General features: G+C 27.1%; 4 protein-coding genes across 4 annotated transcripts; 1 reads left to right on the forward strand and 3 right to left on the reverse strand.

The window, feature by feature from the left end:
* Positions 1 to 1,124: 1,124 nt before the first annotated feature.
* Positions 1,125 to 6,467, reverse strand: LOC100162906 (uncharacterized aarF domain-containing protein kinase 1). The gene is made up of 10 exons (XM_001952147.4): positions 6,019 to 6,467; positions 5,854 to 5,943; positions 5,576 to 5,779; positions 2,972 to 3,133; positions 2,474 to 2,632; positions 2,256 to 2,356; positions 1,889 to 2,051; positions 1,622 to 1,819; positions 1,418 to 1,560; positions 1,125 to 1,350 (listed from the first exon to the last, which is right to left on the reverse strand). Exons 1-10 carry the CDS (start codon positions 6,154 to 6,156, stop codon positions 1,182 to 1,184), a joined length of 1,527 nt encoding a protein of 508 aa, XP_001952182.2. The 5' UTR covers positions 6,157 to 6,467; the 3' UTR covers positions 1,125 to 1,181.
* Positions 6,468 to 7,199: 732 nt separating this feature from the next.
* Positions 7,200 to 8,478, reverse strand: LOC100164994 (uncharacterized protein C11orf51-like). The gene is given in 3 exon segments (NM_001162175.2): positions 7,200 to 7,559; positions 8,016 to 8,084; positions 8,142 to 8,478. Coding segments are annotated over 3 exon segments (348 nt in total). The 5' UTR covers positions 8,271 to 8,478; the 3' UTR covers positions 7,200 to 7,409.
* A 184-nt stretch (positions 8,479 to 8,662) lies between these two features.
* LOC100167006 (dnaJ homolog subfamily C member 17-like) lies at positions 8,663 to 10,418 on the forward strand. The gene is given in 7 exon segments (NM_001246073.1): positions 8,663 to 8,908; positions 8,974 to 9,102; positions 9,167 to 9,319; positions 9,379 to 9,561; positions 9,618 to 9,698; positions 9,778 to 9,963; positions 10,035 to 10,418. Coding segments are annotated over 7 exon segments (918 nt in total). The 5' UTR covers positions 8,663 to 8,836; the 3' UTR covers positions 10,149 to 10,418.
* A 2,674-nt stretch (positions 10,419 to 13,092) lies between these two features.
* Positions 13,093 to 19,762, reverse strand: LOC100169081 (beta-galactosidase). The gene is made up of 11 exons (XM_001952098.5): positions 19,503 to 19,762; positions 18,805 to 18,959; positions 18,181 to 18,331; positions 18,017 to 18,080; positions 15,288 to 15,382; positions 15,012 to 15,201; positions 14,513 to 14,862; positions 14,173 to 14,448; positions 13,976 to 14,113; positions 13,443 to 13,658; positions 13,093 to 13,360 (listed from the first exon to the last, which is right to left on the reverse strand). Exons 1-11 carry the CDS (start codon positions 19,569 to 19,571, stop codon positions 13,157 to 13,159), a joined length of 1,908 nt encoding a protein of 635 aa, XP_001952133.1. The 5' UTR covers positions 19,572 to 19,762; the 3' UTR covers positions 13,093 to 13,156.
* Between the last annotated feature and the right edge of the window lie 1,308 nt (positions 19,763 to 21,070).

Raw genomic sequence — 21,070 nt, forward strand, 5'->3', positions numbered from 1 at the left:
ATAGTATACACTGAAACGCCTCGATCCAGGATTTTGTATGTTCAATGTTCACTGTTCAGTTCCAATCATGACAAAATAGATCTATTTTAAAATAAATCTATTTTGTCATGGTTCCAATAACTAACTAATACCTATCATAGTTGGGACTCTGAATTTGCTAATACTTTTCCGCTTTTTAACGTGAATCCCACGGGCCCTCTAGTTATTTATTATAATCAATACTTTACTTACTTTTCTAGCTTTCTATGACTTTGTTGAATTAAGTTTATTAATCAAAAGTACCTATATTAATTTTATTTTTAACTTATTAAATTCACTCATATTTTATTGAAAATTTTCAATTTTGTATTACTAGAACAATAATATTTAACTATATACAACTTATTTCCCAAAATATATACCACAATAAATTTACATACCGCACCAAGCGCTATTTTTTTTCGCTATACAATTTCCTCACAATTATATGGACACCAAGCTTGGTACATGAAATTGTTTACTTATTAATTTATTTTGTTGCATGATTTAAGATAGTGATGCTCACCCTCATAGCCACCATTTTTTGCTTTAATAATGAATATTGAATATAATATATGTAAATGTAGTTGTTTTAAAATCAATTGGATGATATGAACAATAGTTAAATCCTCAGATCTTATGGATCAATTTTTTTTCGTTTTGGTTATGAACTACAAACATGGGAGGCTGGAATTGTGTTGTATTATTTCTCCCCATGCAGCATTGTTTGTAGACAATTATACACAGTAGCATGGTAGCTCAATTACCCTTTGAGAAGCACAAGACTGTTTTCCTTATTTTTTTTTATATAGTATATAGGTTCGATGCTTCACAAAGTGCACAATTAAATTACAATAACAGTACAATGTAAGTAAATACAATGCGGGTTACGCCAACCACAAATGGGACATGCCCCGACTTACCAACATTTAAATCATATTAAACTAGTTTATAACATACAAATTGATGCTCTATACTGTAAATCATAATACTGAAAATATATTATAATATACCATCATAGATTAAATTTATGACAAAATAAGAACACATTCCTCTCAAAATATGTTAACATAATTTTTTGTTAAATTAAATAATAAAAATAAAACTACTGTTTATGAAAAAATATTTTTATTAATTAACTTGATTTCATGTAGTTTTTAAGACTAAGCTGTATCAATAATACTGAGCCAGAAAAAAAATATCTTAGCTCTTAAAAGTGACCATTGTTTTCTGAGTTGAATACTTAATCTGGTCCAAAATGAACTTTGGTATAATGGTTTATCATATATGGTATTTATGCAGGTTACAGTCATTGGACGTAAAGATGTTAACCTATATATATAATAACAAATTACATTTTACATTTTTAATAGTTCTATAAACAAATAAAATAATTTACTTTGATAGTGTTCCCAAAGTTGTATCAATACCCCGTATTAAGTCATTAGTTTTAAGTAATAACAAAATTTGAGGATTTACAGTTTCCAGAATATACAAAGTTTCAGTCAACACTAATGGAATTCCACTTTGAAATTTTTCTTTCTGTAAAATAAAAAAGAACATTGTTACTATATTTTTAATAATATTATAATTTTTTAATTACTTCGGCGTCAGTTAATTTCTTAGTAATAATGCCATCTTGAACTGAATCCCAAGTGCGTCCAGCTACCATACATACGAGTAAACCATACATTTCAGCTACTCCTAGTTTGGTACAGTATTTTTTCATTTTATCATGATTATTGTCCAATATACTCATCCATAATTTTGCATATGTACGTCTAAAGCTATCAGATAATATCTGAAATAAAAAGTAAATTAAAAAAAAAATAAACAGTTGAATACTTTATTATTTAAATTCAAAGCTTACAGCGTAAAGTCCGTGGTCTAAAAGTATTAAATTCAATTGACCATTTTTATCTTTGTTTACCAACAGATTACCTGGATGAGGATCACTATGCACAAATCCATTTTTAAATATCATTTCACTATATAAACTTCCCAATTTGTCAGATATTTCATCTACTTTCAATCTAAATTTATGTAATTATGAATTTCGATCATTTGTATTCATGTCAAATTGTATATTGATTAACATATGTGATAAAATATTATACTTAGTATGTATTAAATACTAATTAAACACTAGTATAATATATATTCTTATTTCATTTTGTTTTTTAATAACAATTAGATGTTAATGCGTTACATATAAGGTTAAAATGTTAAATGCTTACTTATTTTGATTAATGTAATCAAGATCATTGATTTGTCCGCCTTCAAAAAACTCCAATGTTAAAATTCTCGACGAACTATACTCATTGTATATTTTTGGTATCTAGAAATTAATATATTATTTAGTATGAATTTTTAAATAGTTTTAGGCGGGTTATTTTATATATATTATAAAATAAATAAATATGCATTTGAATACACTTGCTCATAAAAACAATACCTTTAACCACTTCAAGTGTTTGAACATTGATCTAATAGTTTCAGTATTTTGTGCTTCAATTGTAAAATCTAATTCTTTTGGTATATTCTGTTTTGTTTGTTTCACAAGCCATTGAAATTTAAAATCAGGAAAAATATAGGAACCAATGTTCACTAAAGTCTAAAACAATGTAATCTACATTATTACTTATTTTAAAAAAAACATAAACAAACATATTGGTATATATTAACATAGTGTTTAGGGATAATATTTATATCAGTGGTGAATTATGGCTCCAAAGCATGGGCATGCTCATTTGTTTTTCAAATTTTAACTCGTACTTGGCACAGTTTAATACTTTAATATTAATAATAAAAATCATCCAGAAAAGCACAACTGAATGAGCATGCCCAGACACTGGTAAGTCTTAAAGCTGCTAATAGATCTGTTTTGGGACAGTATAATATTTCTCAGCAATATTCACCACTAATTTGTATTGTTAATATAATAGTAGGTTACCTCAATTATAGCAATATCTATTTTGGCATCTCCTCGGACATATGAGTGCTGCACTTTAATAGCAACATTTTCTCCTGTTGATCGTAATTTTGCTTTATGTACTTGAGCCAATGATGCTGCACCCAGTGGCTTTGGATCTATTTCACTAAATAATTGATCGACCTTTAATTATAAATAATATGAACTTGTTAACATAATATATTTAACTCGTACAATATCACAATGTTTCAACCTTAGAGATTCATTCGAGGTTGTGAATAATTTTGGATGGGTTATCAAATAATTCCAATTTCAATGTTTCATTTTAAAACAATTTTGTACTAAAGATTTATGAAGAGAGAAAAAAATTGGTATTCTTGAGAAAATAATTTTTAGTGCCATCAAATTGTTATAAATTATAATACTCAATAGTTATAACTTATAACTCTGTCCATGTAACTTTTGTTTTTTATAAACCATACTTAAAACTAATAGTATCGAGTTTTAATGAATATTTTAATACCAAGTTTAAAAAAAGTGGATAAGTGGGTGCCACTCTGCTGTACAGTCATTGTTGAGTATGTCATTGTAATGAATGTGTTATATTTGAATTCAATGATAAATTAATAAATAAAAATAAAACGATTCTGAACAGGAATGTTGTGTCATCCTAGCATACTTGTTAATCAATCAAATTCAATAATTAAAAAAATTAATAAAAATCAAAAGTATCTCATGGCTAAAAACTTTCAGACAAACTTTTTTCTGTTACAGGTAAAACAATTTGTGGGGAATCTCTTATTAAAATGTCTAATGTTAGCTATGAAAAGAATAAATTTTATAAATTTCTTATTGAAAAATATTTTAGTGTGAAAAAATTCTCATGGCTATAAATAGCTCAAAGAAATAGTTTGAGAATTAAAATAATTTGTAATTTTAATATTTGGTGAAAATGTTGAGTGTCTACGGTTATTCTTACACATGATTCTTATGCATTACAACAAAGTATCAATAATTGATGGATAAAATTCGTTAATTTACTAGAGTAAATCCAATATCGTAAAAATTTAAAATTCAATCGGTACAAAATTCTTGGATAATCTTTAATTAAATTTATAATGTTAGATATGGAAAGAAAAACTTTTATAAATTTCTAACAGAAAAATAATAATAAAATTGTCGAAATTTTATCTGAAACTACTGAGAATTTTCAATTTTAACCTCCTAAATGTACCAACTGGATTCACTTATCTGTCAGAAAAGTAACTATGTCGGAAATTGGAGAATTTATATTGTTATAAATTTTGATGACAGACAGAAAAAAAAACATATACATCATTGTAAATCAAAGTAAATACAATATATTCATCACTCCGCTCAGAATCTTAAAGGTGTCAAAAATTTATACTTTGTTGTGTATGATAAAATAATAAACCTGTATTCCTAATAACTTTAATGAGAATTATAGTTTTCATAAAAATAAATTATAAATACTTAATTTTGAAATGAATGTAAATAAAATTAGGTATCTCAAAAGTATATTGTTAACATAATAAACCCCCACATTAAAGTCCCCTATTTTGTGTAAAAGGCTGACGATAACTATCATAATATTATTATTATTGTTATGTAAGTAAAGGTAAAGAAACAGTGTTATATTGTATTTGTATCAGGGAAATTTTTGTATTCCAAAAAAACCGGTTAAAACCGCGGTTTTCTCATTTCTAAACATCAGAACTGGAACCGGAACCAAAAGCTTTAAAACACCGGTTAAAAAACTGTAACCGAAACTTAAGACTTTAAAAAAACCATTTTCAAAACCCAAACCGAAACCATAGAATTGAAAAACCGTTCTTGTACCGTTCTTGAAAAACCGATTAAAATTTGAAACTAATGTCAGTTTCTTTGAATTTCATAAAGTTAATTATACTATTTGTAATTCTAGTATTTGTATACGAAGAAATTATTATGTTCGAATTTATTGATAAAAATCCCGCGATGCAATTACTGAGTATTATGAAATATTAATATATATATTATTATTTATTACTAAACTTATGATTCAAAATTGCAAATACAAATAATATAGTGTGATGTTATTGTAATATACAATTAAATATTAATGTAATCGAATAATGGTCTCAATCATAATATGACAACACAATATTATGTCGAATGCAAAAGTAGGCACGAGGCACTTAAACTAGGTACGAAATATTCAAGTTAATAACACGAAATTAGTTTTGCTGAACCTAAATTTGTTATATCGTATATTGTACACTAATTATACAAAGTAGCCATATTTCAGGGCTTTAGACTCGGCCCTTATAATAGTTAATAAATAATAAAAATCGAGTCTACAGTAATGAGATAGGAAAATAAAATGGAAATTTTTAAAAACAGTTCCAAAAACCAAAACCGAAAATTTTCTAAAACCGTTCTTTAAACCAATAAAATATTTGAAAAACCTTTTTTGAAACCGAAATCAAAACCAGAAAATTTAGAAAACCGTTCTCAAGAACTAAATCCGTAACCGTTAAAATTTGAAACGGTTTTGATCCCTGATTTGTATGACCTATTACAAAATGTGCAAACCTACACATATTATGAAATACTTATACTTACATCTTGTTTGAGATCCTCTTTGATTACTTTGTAAATTTCTTTTAAAGGTGTAATTGGAGCTTGACTGTGCAAAACCTTCAATGTGTCTGTATATTCTTTTGGGAAAAGATTTTCTAATGCCCCAATGTGTTGACCAATCTTAATATAAACACCTTTGTTCGTGCGACATAGATCTAGCAACAATTCAGCAGCTTTCTCATGAGACTAGACAAAATTAATAAATTATTACAAATACAAATAAAAATTTGAATAAATTAAATACACTGAGATTAACATACTTTTGATCTTATTTCTTGATAATTTGGTAAAGATTTATTAACTGATGGTGCATACAGAGTAGTCTTGTAATGATACATCACATGTAATCCCTAGACAAAATTTTTTGGTTATGCAATTTAGTGTTTTATACGTACATTCACTCTGAGATGAAAACTAAGACTTACAGTAGTGGCAGCTCGACTAAATCGAACGATGCCGACTGAATCAATATTAAAATCATTGTCATAAAAGGAGTAAGCAGTTGCTACTGTACCACCCAGAATACCTAATCCAATTGTTCTACCTAACATCTTAATTAACATACCTCACCGCACTGAGATTAATTTTACTTTTCTAAAGACATTTAATCAATTTAATATTACATAACTATTAATATTATTAACTAATCAGTTAAGATCGGTTATAAATAATAATTAATAGGTAGTTGATATTATAATTCAATGATAGATGAACCGATTAATCAAATACCAATATACTAAAAAATAAAAATAAAATAATAAATAAAATACTTTAATATTACTAATCAGTAATCAGTAATCAATAATCACTAATCAGAAACAATTTAAATTTCAGCTCTTGTGTAGCAGATTGCACATAATTATTTAATATTTATTCTGCATTTTGTATACCTATAATACTATAATATAATGTATGACCTTGAACACTTAATGATAACACATGTTGAACGAATTTTTATCACTCATCAGACGTCGTGTGGTCCATGACAAAATGGTGTAGTCATCATATTTTACTATTTACTTTATTATTATTATTTATTATTAAATATTTTAATATATTAAATTTTAATATTATCATAGATATTAGATATTAATATCTATGAATATTAAAATAAATAGAATAAAATAGAAATAATACTATCATAAATCATAATATTATTTAATAAATATAGATATTATAACTATTTACATTTAAAGTAGGTACAGTTGTAGGTACTTAATATAGAATATATTATATACGTAGTTAATTACAGTTGAAAGTGTTTCATTTAATAATAAATTAAAATGTTTGGTGAGCAAAGTAATTGATGAATATTTGCGGTGAACTCTTCACAGGGGCACATTTCATTTGAAATTATCAGAAAAAAATTCAGGTTCAGAATATAAATTTAAAATAATGAAAGCATGTTCATTCAAAAAGTCAAAACCTTAAAAGAAAGTTGTTCTGCAATGATTTTAACTGTGTAAGAAAAATATTTTTAACGTGTTAAAATACCTTATAAGATAATAAGTGACAACCCTATTAGAATAACCCTATTTTGCATAGATATACTAAAAAAAATGTTTAAATTAAAATAAACAAAATAAAATGTAACCTTTTTATGATGTATAGTATATACAGTTTTTTATATTTATAATTTTTATCAATTAAGTAATTTTGATATTGTAAAAATATAATAAGTGAAATATACCTAAATGATTTAAAAACTTATTTATTTAGTTGTATAATATAATGATAATAATATTGAAATGAGTACAATTTGAGAAAATCATGAACCAAAATCATAAACATTATTTACTGTAATTAATATTAGGAATTATCTAGTAGAAACAGAAATGGGTGAATCTCGATCATATGTATTTGTAACATCCATTTCAACATCATCGTCTTCCTCATCATGGGTTTCACTATCATCTGAAGCATTGACTTCTTCCTCTTCATCTTCTTCATCATCCTCATCTTGCACCTATTTAAAAAGAAAAAATAAGAATTACAAAACGCATATTTTGAGAAAACAAAAATCGAAAAAAGGGGGTCTGGTAAAGTAGACTTGTTCCACATAATCGAATAATATTATTAAGAACTATGTCTTAAACAAAATAATAATATGTTGTTGTCTTGTTTCTAAACAATTATTTATTTAAATAAATATTTTTGTTTCCTTTATACAGATTTTTTAAATGTATTATAACTCAACTGTGTACGCTTTATAATTTTAAAATAAATAGGTACTTATTAGGTAATTTAAAAACCATATTTTAAAATCGAAAAAATATTTTTCTATACACCTACACATAATATCACTGAAAATAAAACTATAATAAACTGATTAACTACAACAAGAAAAGAAAATACTTTACAATACAAATTATTCAGAACAAATATAAATCATAATAAAAATATTGTAAAAAGTATATATTACTTCAGTTGCCGTTTTGCCAATTGGTACTGGAAAGTCCTTGTCATTGATTTTATTTGTTAATGTAAGTAACTAAAATATATCCTAAATTAATTTATAATATATTTTAGTAAATATTCTTAATTTTACCCAATTTTGGTGAATACTTTCTATTCGTATAAGTTCTGTATCTTCATTTTTAGGCTCATCAACACTAAACCATAATGGGTTAACGATATTTGGGATCATAGTTGGAAAAATTGGGATGCCAGAATTCATTGTGATGTATTGAACCTTATTGTACCTATTGATCAAAATAAAATGAGACAAATATAAATATTTAAATTAAAAACAGATCACATAAATTGTAATGAACGTCATTCGTCGGAACTATAATCTATAGAATAGGTTCAAGATCTTCAAATTTCAATCGCCGTTCGACAAAAACAAATTGGAAAGTGGAAACCGAAATACGTTGGACACCACTACACCAGTTTTGACTTCTGAGTTCTGATTGCAGAAAGGTTCAATTAGTTCAAAGGTCTATGATGATAAAAGAATATTATAATTATTCTGTGGTATACTAGTATAGTGGTATGTGGTATATTAACTGATAACAAAATAGAAAAAACACGATTTAAGATCGTGATTATTGAAAATAATACAATATTATACTAAATAATAAATATTTTTCAATTTTGGTTTTGGTAATTTACACTACAACGTTTTTAATTTTTATATTATTATTAATTTTCAACTATCATAATTTTAAGTTATTAATAAGTTTATAATTCAGTTCATAAGTCTAAACTCTTAGCATAAGATTTTTAAGCATCCATTTTACGATGGATTCAGATTTGAAAGATTTAGATCTTTATGGAATACTAGAGATCCAACAATCGGCTACTGAAAAGGAGGTAAATTCATTTTTAATCATTCCTGTAGTATTACTATTGTCTATAATATTTACTTTTTCTTTCAGATAAAAACGGCATATCGGAAGAAAGCTTTACAATGCCATCCAGATAAAAATCCTGACAATCCCAAAGCAGCTCAATTGTTCTTGCAGTTATCTAAAATTTTAACTATTCTTACTGACACAGCAGCTCGAGTAAGATGTTTTGCTTTTGTACTGTAAATATTATTTTAATTTTAAATATTTGTACTTGTTTTAGTTGGCTTATGACAAGTTAGTAAATGCTAAAATTGCTGCAAAATTACGAGAAAAAGAGTATGATTCAAAAAGAAAGAAATTAATTGATGATCTTGCTAAAAGAGAAAATGAAGCATTAGCAAATCAAAAAAATACAGTGGAACGCAATTTTGAGGTAAATATTGTATAAGATTTTGTTAAATTTTTGTTCTTAAATTAATTTTTTTTGTACAGAAAGAACTGGAACGTTTAAGAAAAGAAAGTTCATCTTTACTTGCAAAAGAAAGAGCCCGTGTTAATGAGCTGCTAAGGCAGCAAGAAACTGAGAAGGAAAAAATTGGTTCATTCAAATTAAAAGTTAAGTGGAAGGAAAATGGAGTGTATAATAAAGACAATTTAACATCATTATTCTCTAAGGTAATTTATCAACATTATATTTTAATATTTGTCTAATACACTATACAATATTATAGTATGGCGATGTAATAACAGTTGTGGTTCTGGAAAATAAAAAATGTGTTGCTCTTGTTGAGTACAAATCTAAGACTTCGGCTGTAAGTGATTTTAAATTAAATTAAGGTGAACTTTATACAAATATTTTGGTGTGCTAATATTAACATTTTACTTTGCCAGATAAACGCCAAAAATTTGGAAGTTGGTTATCCAAATTGTCCTCTAATTGTGAGTTTTCTCGGGGATTATGGACAAGACACTAAAAAGAGTACTACTAATCATACTTCTGCTCCAAATCCTAGCACTATATTTTCAACTTATCAAAATCCAAATGACAATCATGTAGAAAATACCTCATCTGCACAAGTAATTGTTTTAAAACATGTTCACCAATACATGTTAACTACTATTAATAAACAAAATATAACTTTCCTTAGGCTTTTTCGGATTATGAAGCAATGATACTTGAGAGATTTAGAAAAGCTAACAAACCACAACAAGAAAATAGTAATTCAGGCAAAATAAATACACAAGAACCTTGGGTAGTATGAGAAGTCTAACGTATTTGATTTACATAATTAATAATTTAATTTAATTATTATTAATACTTGTAGATATTATGTACATATGTAAATATTGAAATATATGAATATTTTTTTTTCATCCTTGATTGACAATACAATGTTAAAGATGTCTACCAGTCAATCAAAAAAAAATTCCCAAAATATTAAAAAAATAATTTCTGAAATAATATCTAACACTGTATAAGAAAAAATAAATGTGGAATTGTGGAAATACAAAAACAAAAATGATTATATACACTTACACGCTATTAGTTATTGCTTGTTAATTCCTGTTGGGTTTTTAATTTAGTACTAAAACATAATTTTGATCTGAAACATCATATTATGTTTCAACCCCCCCCCCCCCACCAAAAAAAAAAAAAGATACTGTATGAATAAGTATAAATAAATATTTTATATTATATTATATCATTTATACACACTAGTAAAATATACTGACTGCTTAGTACTGCTTACTTTAAACTTTTATCCCCTTAAGCTGGAATTGTTCCCTGCTTCTTAACAAGCAAATTATACGACCTTTAGTTCTCTATGCTGCATTGCTGCTCCTATCTGGGGAAACTGTGCCAAAACCTACATAAATAAGATCCAAGTTTTCCAATCCAAGATATGACGTTCAATATCGAACGCGCGTTGGTTTATCAGAAACGAAGCACTCCATACCGATTTCAAACTCCCATCAATCAAAGACTTGGTACACACAAAATCTCACGATCAATTTTTTTGGCCAACTAAACATCGCCAGTAGTGCGAAACATTTCAAACTCGGCGATAAGCTTACCCTCCGGCGAGTCAGGTATGGACGTCCTCATGATGCCCTATCTTAACTCCAATCTCCAATATATATATTAATAAAAAAAAAAAATTACTGCACCTATAAATTAACTCTTTCATTGTATCATTATATATATATTAATCGATGTAAATGCCTGAAATTTGTTGTAAATAATTGTAATTAATTATGCTTATCAACTGTCTATTTATATATCAACCATATGTTACTATTTAACCAATAAGTTAGATGACCTTGTATAACAGGAACACTTCATAATTAAAAAAAAATAGAAAAAAATGTATTTCTAACGAATTAATATAATTACCAAAATAGTTTTGAAATTTTTTCGGTAAATATTTCATATTTTAAAAACATAAAGATAAAAATTTGCTGTACAATAGGTTACGATAAGTGGGTCAATGTATAATGGATGGTATTAAATTTTAATTCAATGATATAATATCATTGTATAAGAAAAACGATTCTAAGCGGAGACTGAATGCCAGTCTAGGTATAAGACATATTAGATACTTATCTACCTATATGGTATTAAAAAAAAATTGACCTATAATAGGTAATAATAATAAATTCCAAATTAATCATATCACATCCATTAGGTACTTATAACAGTGGCGCAAATAGGAAAAATGTTTAGGGGCGGGGGGGCTCAAGCCCTAACACATTTTTTTTTAAATTATAATTTATAGGTACATACTTCTAAGAATGGTATACTATTATCTTTTAAGGGGGCTTTGAGTGATTTTGGGGGGACTGAGCCCCCCTCCCTATTTTCGCCACTGACTTATATAACCCGTGATACTATCATAGATATATAATAGTATACTTTAGAAGTTTCAGGTACCCACGAATAATATTATACAATCACAACAAAATAACTAAAATAGTTATCCTAAGTTTTTAATATGTAATTTCGTCCAAATTTGAACTTAAAATGACTATAAAAATAAACTGTGTTTATGTACTTTTAGATTTTTTTGGAACAGAATTAACTATTTACCTGTGGAATCTCGTTTTAAATTTTCAATCCTTAGATATAAAAGTTGAACATTTTATACATTTTTAACTACAAAATATTTATCAATTTTAAATTTGATAAATTTTAACAAAATTCGATCTTTAAGTGCTTATAAAAAAAATTGTGCCTATGTATTTTTAATATTTGTCAACTACTATTGTAACAATATATCAGGAGCTTGCATTAAATTTTCACACTTTTTTACCCAACAAATAAAACAAAACTAAAAAAATTGAAAACTGACAATGTCCTTAAACAGCTCAAAAAGAGTCAAATTATTATCAAAATTTTATCGTGTATAGAAAATGCTAATATAAACATTCAGTAAAATTTTCAAGTATCTTGATTCGTTTTTTATTTACAATAAAATAAGAAAATTGTTACATGAGCAATCGAGTAAATATCAAAATGTTGTAAAAATATGAATTTCAAACGCTCATAAAAGTTTAATTTGACTTTCTTGTAGACATTTTTTTTTTTTGAAAAAGGTAGTAAACTAATGTGGAATCTTGTATTACATTTTCAAATCTTAGATTTAAAAAGAAAATTTTTCATGAATTTCTAACTCAAAATAATTTGCACATTTTCATCATTTTTACGTATTTTGTCAATATTTTAACTTTAGAAGCATATAAAAAAAAAATTGTGACTGGATTTTTAATTTTTTTCATCTGCCTTCGAAACATTATACTAAGAGCTTTATAATTATTAAATTTATTTGTACACAGTTTAGTGAATTACATCCAAATTTTCGAAGGTTCAGCTGGGTAATCTCGTCATCTGGTATGAGGTAATGGAATCAGTCCTACCAATAGAAAAAATTATGTAAATAAAAACTTAAAAAAAACAACAAAATACCTATGTAGGTACTCATTTTGAAACTTTAAGCGTAAAGACCATACTGCAACATCCACTCACTTCTGTCGCAAGATGCCTAGATTGCACCGCTATATACAATATGTTTTAATTTTCTGATTTATGTACCCTTGCTGGGCCCTATCTAGTCAATGTTATGAACTGTGAATTATTGCTTGTCAATGGACGGTTTTATTGAATGAAACGAGTTTAAAATCACAATAATTATTATATGATAAAATAAAATTAATCAAACATTTATATATATATATATTTTTTTCTTAATTAATTATATAACATACAGTTCATCTATGTCATTATAGGACCATTAAGAATAGGTTTATCCACAAATTTCACAGACAAATCTTGAGATGTACCTTCAAGTTCCAATATCACTAGTGTATTGACATAAGGTGATGGTTTTAAAAAAGGAGCTGGCACATAAAGTGTAACTTGAGGTCCACCAAGTGGCCAATACCGACCAAGGTTTACATTGTTTAAAAACACTACACCCTGTAAATATTTAATATTGATTATTAAATTGTAAATATGTGGATAAAAGTTGACTTAACAGTATTAACTTATAAGAACACACCTTTGTCCATCCTGAAGTGTCCAAATAAGTGTCTAAACATTTTGTATAGTTTACTGGTAATGTAAACTGTGTCTTAAAAAATGCTGGTAATTTAACACTATTGACATTTTCAACTGATTTGATTGAAGAAATCCATGATGTATCATTCAGAGGATATGCAGTCATTTTCCAAGGGCTCAATATTTTGTTTCCGAGAATCACTTGATCAAAAATTCCCTAGAAAATATAATTAATATTATTTTACATACAATATTTTAATTCAGTAATTATACTCAGTTGGTAGTTAAAATAAATATAATACAATCTGATTTATTGATTGTAAATACTACAACTTTTGTTTCTCAAAAGCACGATTTAAGATATACCTTTTCTAGTTTTCTATATCTACAACCGTGCTCAAAAGGTAATGTCACCACTCACCAGTCTGCATACAATTTATCAAATATTAACTTCTATGAAAACTGGTAACCATTATATTATACTATTTCAGTCTCAGACCATAAATAAAATAATTTATTATCAGCTATTATTACCTTCCTATCTTCAATAAAGTCTCCAAAATTAATCCTTCCCTGATTCTCAATTAAAATGCTTAGGTTTTGAACAGTACGGTTAATGTTTAAGCTTATTGTAGTATTAGCTTTTAATCGATTCATAGTACCCACTTGTACCTAAAAAAAAAATGTTTAACACTAATGTTTCCAAAATTATAACTGCAATGTAACTCTACTTGATCCAGGTAAATGATTGCTCGATCTCTAACAGTGTTCACAGTTAGGTTTACTGGATTTTCAACATTCTTTTGATCATCTGTTAATGTTGTTTCATACATAACAAAACCAGTGTTAATATCTAAGTCCTCAAATGGTAAAGGAACATTACTGATCACTGGTTTAATACGTTGAGCAACCTTTTCAAATATGCTAACCAAAGGTCTTAAATAGAATTTTCCATAGGCACCTTTAGGTGCGGGATTTGGTGATATCTCGTTTGTCACAGCATATTTCTTAAAAATAATTAATTGATATACTGTATATGTATATTGGATATTTAACTGTTATTAAACTCACAGCTTCTTCAAGTGTCTGTTTAATTTTGAAATACTTTTCAGTAGGGTCTCCAGCTTCATCCAATGGAGCATTATAATCGTATGAGGTCAACTGCGGTAAGTATCCAATACTTTCTTTGGTGTCATTTGTATTCGCTCCCGATGTAAATCCAAAATTTGTACCTCCGTGAAACATATAAAAGCTAAACGAAGCATTCATTGCCAACATTACTTTCATTTGTTTTACAACATCGGTGGTGTTTACTATAGATTCTGATTCTTGCCAATGAGTTAACCAGCCGGGATAGAACTCAGAGTTTACTAGTGGACCTCCTTTTTGAACCTTTCTCATGAAGTCAAAACATTGGGAAGCTAGAACAAACATATAGAAATAAACTATAATTCAAATCTGAAATAAATTGAATACATTATAAAATTGGCACATTTCTCAGTGTTTTGATGACATTTTTAAATTTCTTCACACACCCAATAATCTACTAAGACATTTTATAAATACTAACCATTTGATGAAATTCCGAAATCTACAGTTGCATATACTTCTGGAATAACTCCACAGTCAAAGTATGACTGACCACATCCATCAATCGTAAAAAGCACAGCCTTATTTTCTACATAACTCCTAAATAAATCACGTATCCATAATTTATACTCAGAATCACAGGCATAATAACTTCCATACTCATTTTCTACCTAATGAAATGTGTTATAAATTAAATTGGAACCAAATGTCTCAAAATTGAACATATAGCATACCTACAAGAAGCATTTTTTCTCACCTGGACCAAAATTATATTTCCTCCATTTCCATATAAATGAGGTTGAATTATTGGCATAAGCACACTAAACCATTTCGAAACATATTTTTTATAACCTGAAAATAAAGTACTCACTTGTTAGAGGTACGACAAAATATTTGATGTTGGTAAATGGGAATAAATCAATATTGTTAACAAAATATAAATGATTGTTGTATTATTTCTGATCATATATTAGCTGCAAACAATGGAAAATTCATTACAGTTAATACAGAAAAGAGACCAGTTTTTTGTTTCCTAAAAAGTAGTGACTTTTTACTTATTTCTTTTTGCTTGCACACCATGAAACTATAATATTCCTTTTTATTTATTTCATCAATATTCTGAGTACATTCATATATTTTAATGATTTTTATAAAATTCAACATTTTTTATTTTTAATCATCATAATGATTTTAAAACAATCAATTTGTCTTATTTATTTGGAAAAGTGTAAAAATGTTCTTATTATTGTATGAAGTTATTACTTATTATTATTATTACTTAGGTACATATTATAAACAGAGAAAAAAATATTTTTAAAAATACAGTAGTGGTCACTCAAAAATTCGAAATTCAGAGGACCAAGCTAAAAATTTGATTTATAGAGGTGTGTGATTAACCAAGTGTTTGGTAATGAAAATTGTGTTACTTACATAAGAACATACATTGTATTTAATGTTTAATTTATTTTGATGTTTATTAATATGTATTATTAAAGTAATGTGAGTAATATAAGTCAAAGTAGTATGATGATCCTTTTGTTATTGTATAGTTGAAAGCATAGATAAAAAAATGAATGGCAACTTCTTTTTCTTCACTAGCTTCAACTGGCGGATTCACTTTTTTTTTATCGGTAAGTGACAAATACTTGTACTTTACGGGACCCATATTATTTAGACTAACTATGTTTTATTCAATTTCACCAACTGTTTAACTATTCAGAGGTTTATTTTGTTATAATTATTAGATTAGAGTCGAAAACCACCGATAGACATTTTGAATTATTGAGGAGACAGAAATACATCTATTTTCTTCTAATTATAGAGGCTTTCTCAGGGGACCTAACTTTTAGTTTGATTTATGGAGTTTTTTAAATTATCCGGTGACAACTTTAGTACCCTTGTAAGAATCTAGCCAAATACTTAGCAATACCTATTTAAATTATATGAACATTGAACAGGAATACGAGAATTGATTGAAAAAATAAGTTTAATTCATTAGACGGAATATTTTATACCTTATACAGATCACTAGATCAGTATTAAGTACCTGCAGATGATTCTCATATTTCTTAAATCAGTTCCAATACATTTTAGATTCTGAGTGGAACGATGAATGTATTGATTTTACAATGATGTGTGTTTTTTTTTTGTGTCTGTGTACATGATAAGTAGTCGAAATAATGCTTCGATTTTCAACTTCAGTATTTTGTTCGATTGGAAAGTGAATATCGTTGGTGCATTGGGGAGGTCAAAATTTAAAATTCCCAGTAATTTTCAAAAGCGACAAGAAAAATTAAGGAAACACGGGAATTTTTACGCAAAGTCGATTTTTTACAAAATTGAATTTGGTTTTTGGTGTAACTTTAAAAAAAATGACCGTAGATACATGAAATTTTGACTGAATGCTAATATTGGCATTTTCTATACGCCATAACATTTTCAAAATATTTTGAGCTCTTTACGGACATTATCAGTTTTCATTTTTTTTTTAGTTTTTTTTCTAAAAATATCAATAAAATTTTATTTGTTGATTAAAAAGGCTTGAAAATTTAATAAAAGGCTCCTAGTATATTGTTTCAAAAGCGGATGAAAAATATTAAAAATCCTTAGTCACAGTTTTTTTTTATAAGCATTTAAAGTTCAAAAATTGACAAAATATTGAAAATTTAAAACAAGATTCCGCGTAAGTAGTTAATTCTGTTACCAAAAAATCTAAAAAATACATAAACACAATTTATTTTTATAGTCATTTTAAGCTCAAATTTGGACAAAATCACATATTAAAAACCTAGAATAACTATTTTAGTTGTTTTGTTGTGATTGTATAATATTATTCGTGGGTACTTGAAACTTCTAAAGTATACCATTATATATCTATGATAGTACCACGGTTTGTTGTTGAGGTTTGACGCGTTACCTAATGGATATTGTGATATGATTAATTTGGAATTTATTATAGGTACCTACTTTAGGTCAATTATTTTTTTTTTAATACCATAGATAAGTATATAATATGTCTTATACCTAGACTGACATACTGTCTCCGCTCAGAATCATTTTTCTTATACAATGATATTATATCATTGAATTCAAATTTAATACCATCCATTATACAGTGACCCACTTATAACCTACTGTACAGCAGAGCGACATCCACTTGCCCACCTTTTTTATAGTTATTTTCTTAGTATTATAACATGCTTCGGTATTTGTTTAGTATGTGACCTACCGATTGAAAATCGAGTTTAGTATGTGACGGTTACTGATATTTTGTTTGATTGATTTTGACATTGTTACCTAAATGTAATCCAGTATTATTTTATATTTGTATTACTAATTTATTAATTAAAATATTATTAACATAATTTTATGATTTTTAATTTGAGTGTTTTTAAATTAATTATCGCTCCCTAGGCCCCATACTAAATGAATACCCAATACGGTAGGTCACATACTAAACGAATACCCATGCTTCTTGCATCATACTTGAGTTGTTAGTCCGCAAGCTCCTTTTAGGCGTCACGTTTAATAACCAATATGGAAATCCACCCTAGAAATAATAAAAATTGATTGGCCTATATTGTAAATCTTATCAAACCTACCTAAAATATTAAATGAAGGAAAATATATTTTAAATTATAGGTACTTACAAAATCTCGTTCAGCGCATATATATGGTCCTGGTCGCAAAATTAGATACATGTTTTCATTTTTGATTAATTCAATAAAATACTCCAAATCAGCAATCCCTTCAAAATCATACACTCCAGGAAATGGTTCATGTAAACTCCATTCTACATAACTGTATAAAACCATTATTAAACAAATTAATTATTAACATTATAGTTAGGTATGTGAGAAATGTATAAGTGTTACAAATTGTAAATATTTAATTTATAAGAACTATTTAATGTATTTATATTTCAAATTGTGAACTCATGGGCCCCCACACGAACATGTTCAATGGGGCCCATTATCTTCTTGAAGAATAAATAAAATAAAAAATAAAATAATTATGCTAATTAGTGTATAGTTGTGAGTTGTGACTATAAAGATACAATTGATTTATTTTCCCAGTTTCATAAAATTTTTAAAAAAGTAGTTACTGGCTACTGATATTAAACATTTTTTTGGTACCTAGATTCGATGACATTGATGAGTTGCAATGAGATATTTATCAAAAACATAGTAGTAATAATAATATTAATAAATAGTATGGATATTAGCATTGAATATATATTGTATAGTATAAACTCAATGGTATTAGTTGCTCACGTTGTTATGGTGTTCAATCCAGCAGCTTTCATTTTTTGAATTCTATCTTTCCAATAAAGTTGAGGGATTCGGAAATAGTGCAATGAACCAGAAACATATCGGAATACTTTGCCGTCTTTGAGAAATTCATTATTTTCATAGTCAATGGTAAAAGTCTAAAAAAAATAAAAATAAATCACAATCAATCGGTTTATCTGGAACCTGTATGTTAGGTATATTTTATAAAAATAAAAAATGTATATAATACTTTATAAACTCATTGGAACATATCTATATTAATAATAATAGTAAAAAATGTTTATATCATTAAATTAACTATTATTTGTAAACATCATAAATTTAAATTTAAATTTTACAAATGTACTTATTGCATAACTATAAGATGTATAAGTAACATTACACCAAATATAATATTATAATTTTAAGTATTATTACATGATAATACATTAAGAGTATTCTCAACTAAGAATTAGGAAAAATGTCAACTCTTTTTATACTATATAATTTATTTGTTGTTCCTTTTCTTCAATGACAAATACATAAGTTGTTCAAATCTAGAACTTTGATTCACAAATATATGAAATATCTACTAGTACCTACCACAGTCCACACTTCGCAGACTAGGCACCTCAAAATATATAATAGGCATTTCAAAATCTAAGTAGTGACTATAGTGGGTAATAGTACTTAAAACTTACTGGTTTTTGAGTATCCAAAAAAGCAGGATTGATTAGTGAGCACAATAAGCAGACAGATATCCAATTCATATTTGAATGTTTCACAGCTGAATGAACAATAATTAGTTTTCTTATTTGACATTTGACAAGAAAGTTGTAAAAAAAATTCAAAGTTGCAGCTTAATTATTTTTGAATACACTAAATTAATAAAGGATTTTGCTTCTCTCTAAACAATACGAATGTAAATACCTACCCATTCAATGCCTAGGTAATAATCTAATATTACAATAATATTAAATATGGAAGTTGGACTGATTTTATCTCTTGTACCGGACTTGAAATATACTAAATGGTTGTTATCTACTGTTTAAAGTCATTATAATATTAATGTACAATACGTTATTTATTATATAAAACTATAATATATTATATAGGTAGGTACCTATTATAATGATATTATTACTGACAGTAAGAATAATAAATAATAATGTAATAAAAATTTAATTGTAATCTGTACTCTGCAGTAGACAGCTTTTTATTTCATACTACTCATACGAGCACATGGTATTTTTTTTATATAGCATAAAGTATTATACATTTATGCTTCGGATTTTGGACTTTTAGAGTAGGGCAAGTCGGAATAGCCATATATATGTATAATACGTTATTGTATACTGTATATTGAATAACAAACGTGTAATTGTGTAAATAAATTAAACGTTAAACCTGTTATAACATGTAGGTAAAAGCAGATCTAATTTAATTTAATATAAACTATTATAAAGTATTTATGTGAATAGTGAGCGGTGGGAGGGTACCTATATATAACAGTAGACGGCTATTATAATAGCTGTAGGTATAGAAGACAAAAAATTAAGACTACTGGAGGCGGTAGGTACCTATCCACTTTCATTTGTGAGCCCGTTGCCTGTTTTTCAAATTTTCTACAATTCTATTAAATTTGAAAATTATACTTAAATTTTAGTTGCCATTTTAAATATAATTCTTTTCAACTAATGTACTCACTGAACTGTATAGTTAAGTGAATCTACTGCCTGATACGTAATATTTAGGGTGGGAGGAGGTTGATGCGGTGTATTATATCGGAAAAATGATTTCAGAGGAAAAGTTCTCAGGCATTGTAGAATTGTCTTGTAATATTGTCCAATTTGGCTTCAGAAAAAATATGGGAACACGAGAGGCAATATTGGCATTGAGAATAATTATTCAGCAAAGGATTAGGAAGGATATGCAACCATTCACACCTTTGGCGGACCAATAAGAACAAAAAAAAAAAAACATATACACACACACGCACGCGGGCTCTCTCACACAGACACACGCAGACACACACACACACACAAACAGACTCGCGCTTTAATAACCCTATCGTTGCCAGTGGCCGTTTTCGTATGATGATACGTATAAAATGTTAAAATATAATAATATAATATGGTAGTAACTATGAGCTTAATAAGTGCTGAGATATTATAGTGACCTACATTAAAATCATTGTGGCCTTTTTACCTTTTATCTTGATACCTATCACAGTGAGTTTATGATACACCCATATAATAAGCCTACTATA

This window comes from Acyrthosiphon pisum, chromosome A3, assembly GCF_005508785.2.
Source record: "Acyrthosiphon pisum isolate AL4f chromosome A3, pea_aphid_22Mar2018_4r6ur, whole genome shotgun sequence".
In the NCBI taxonomy this organism is placed as follows: Eukaryota; Metazoa; Arthropoda; class Insecta; order Hemiptera; family Aphididae; genus Acyrthosiphon; species Acyrthosiphon pisum.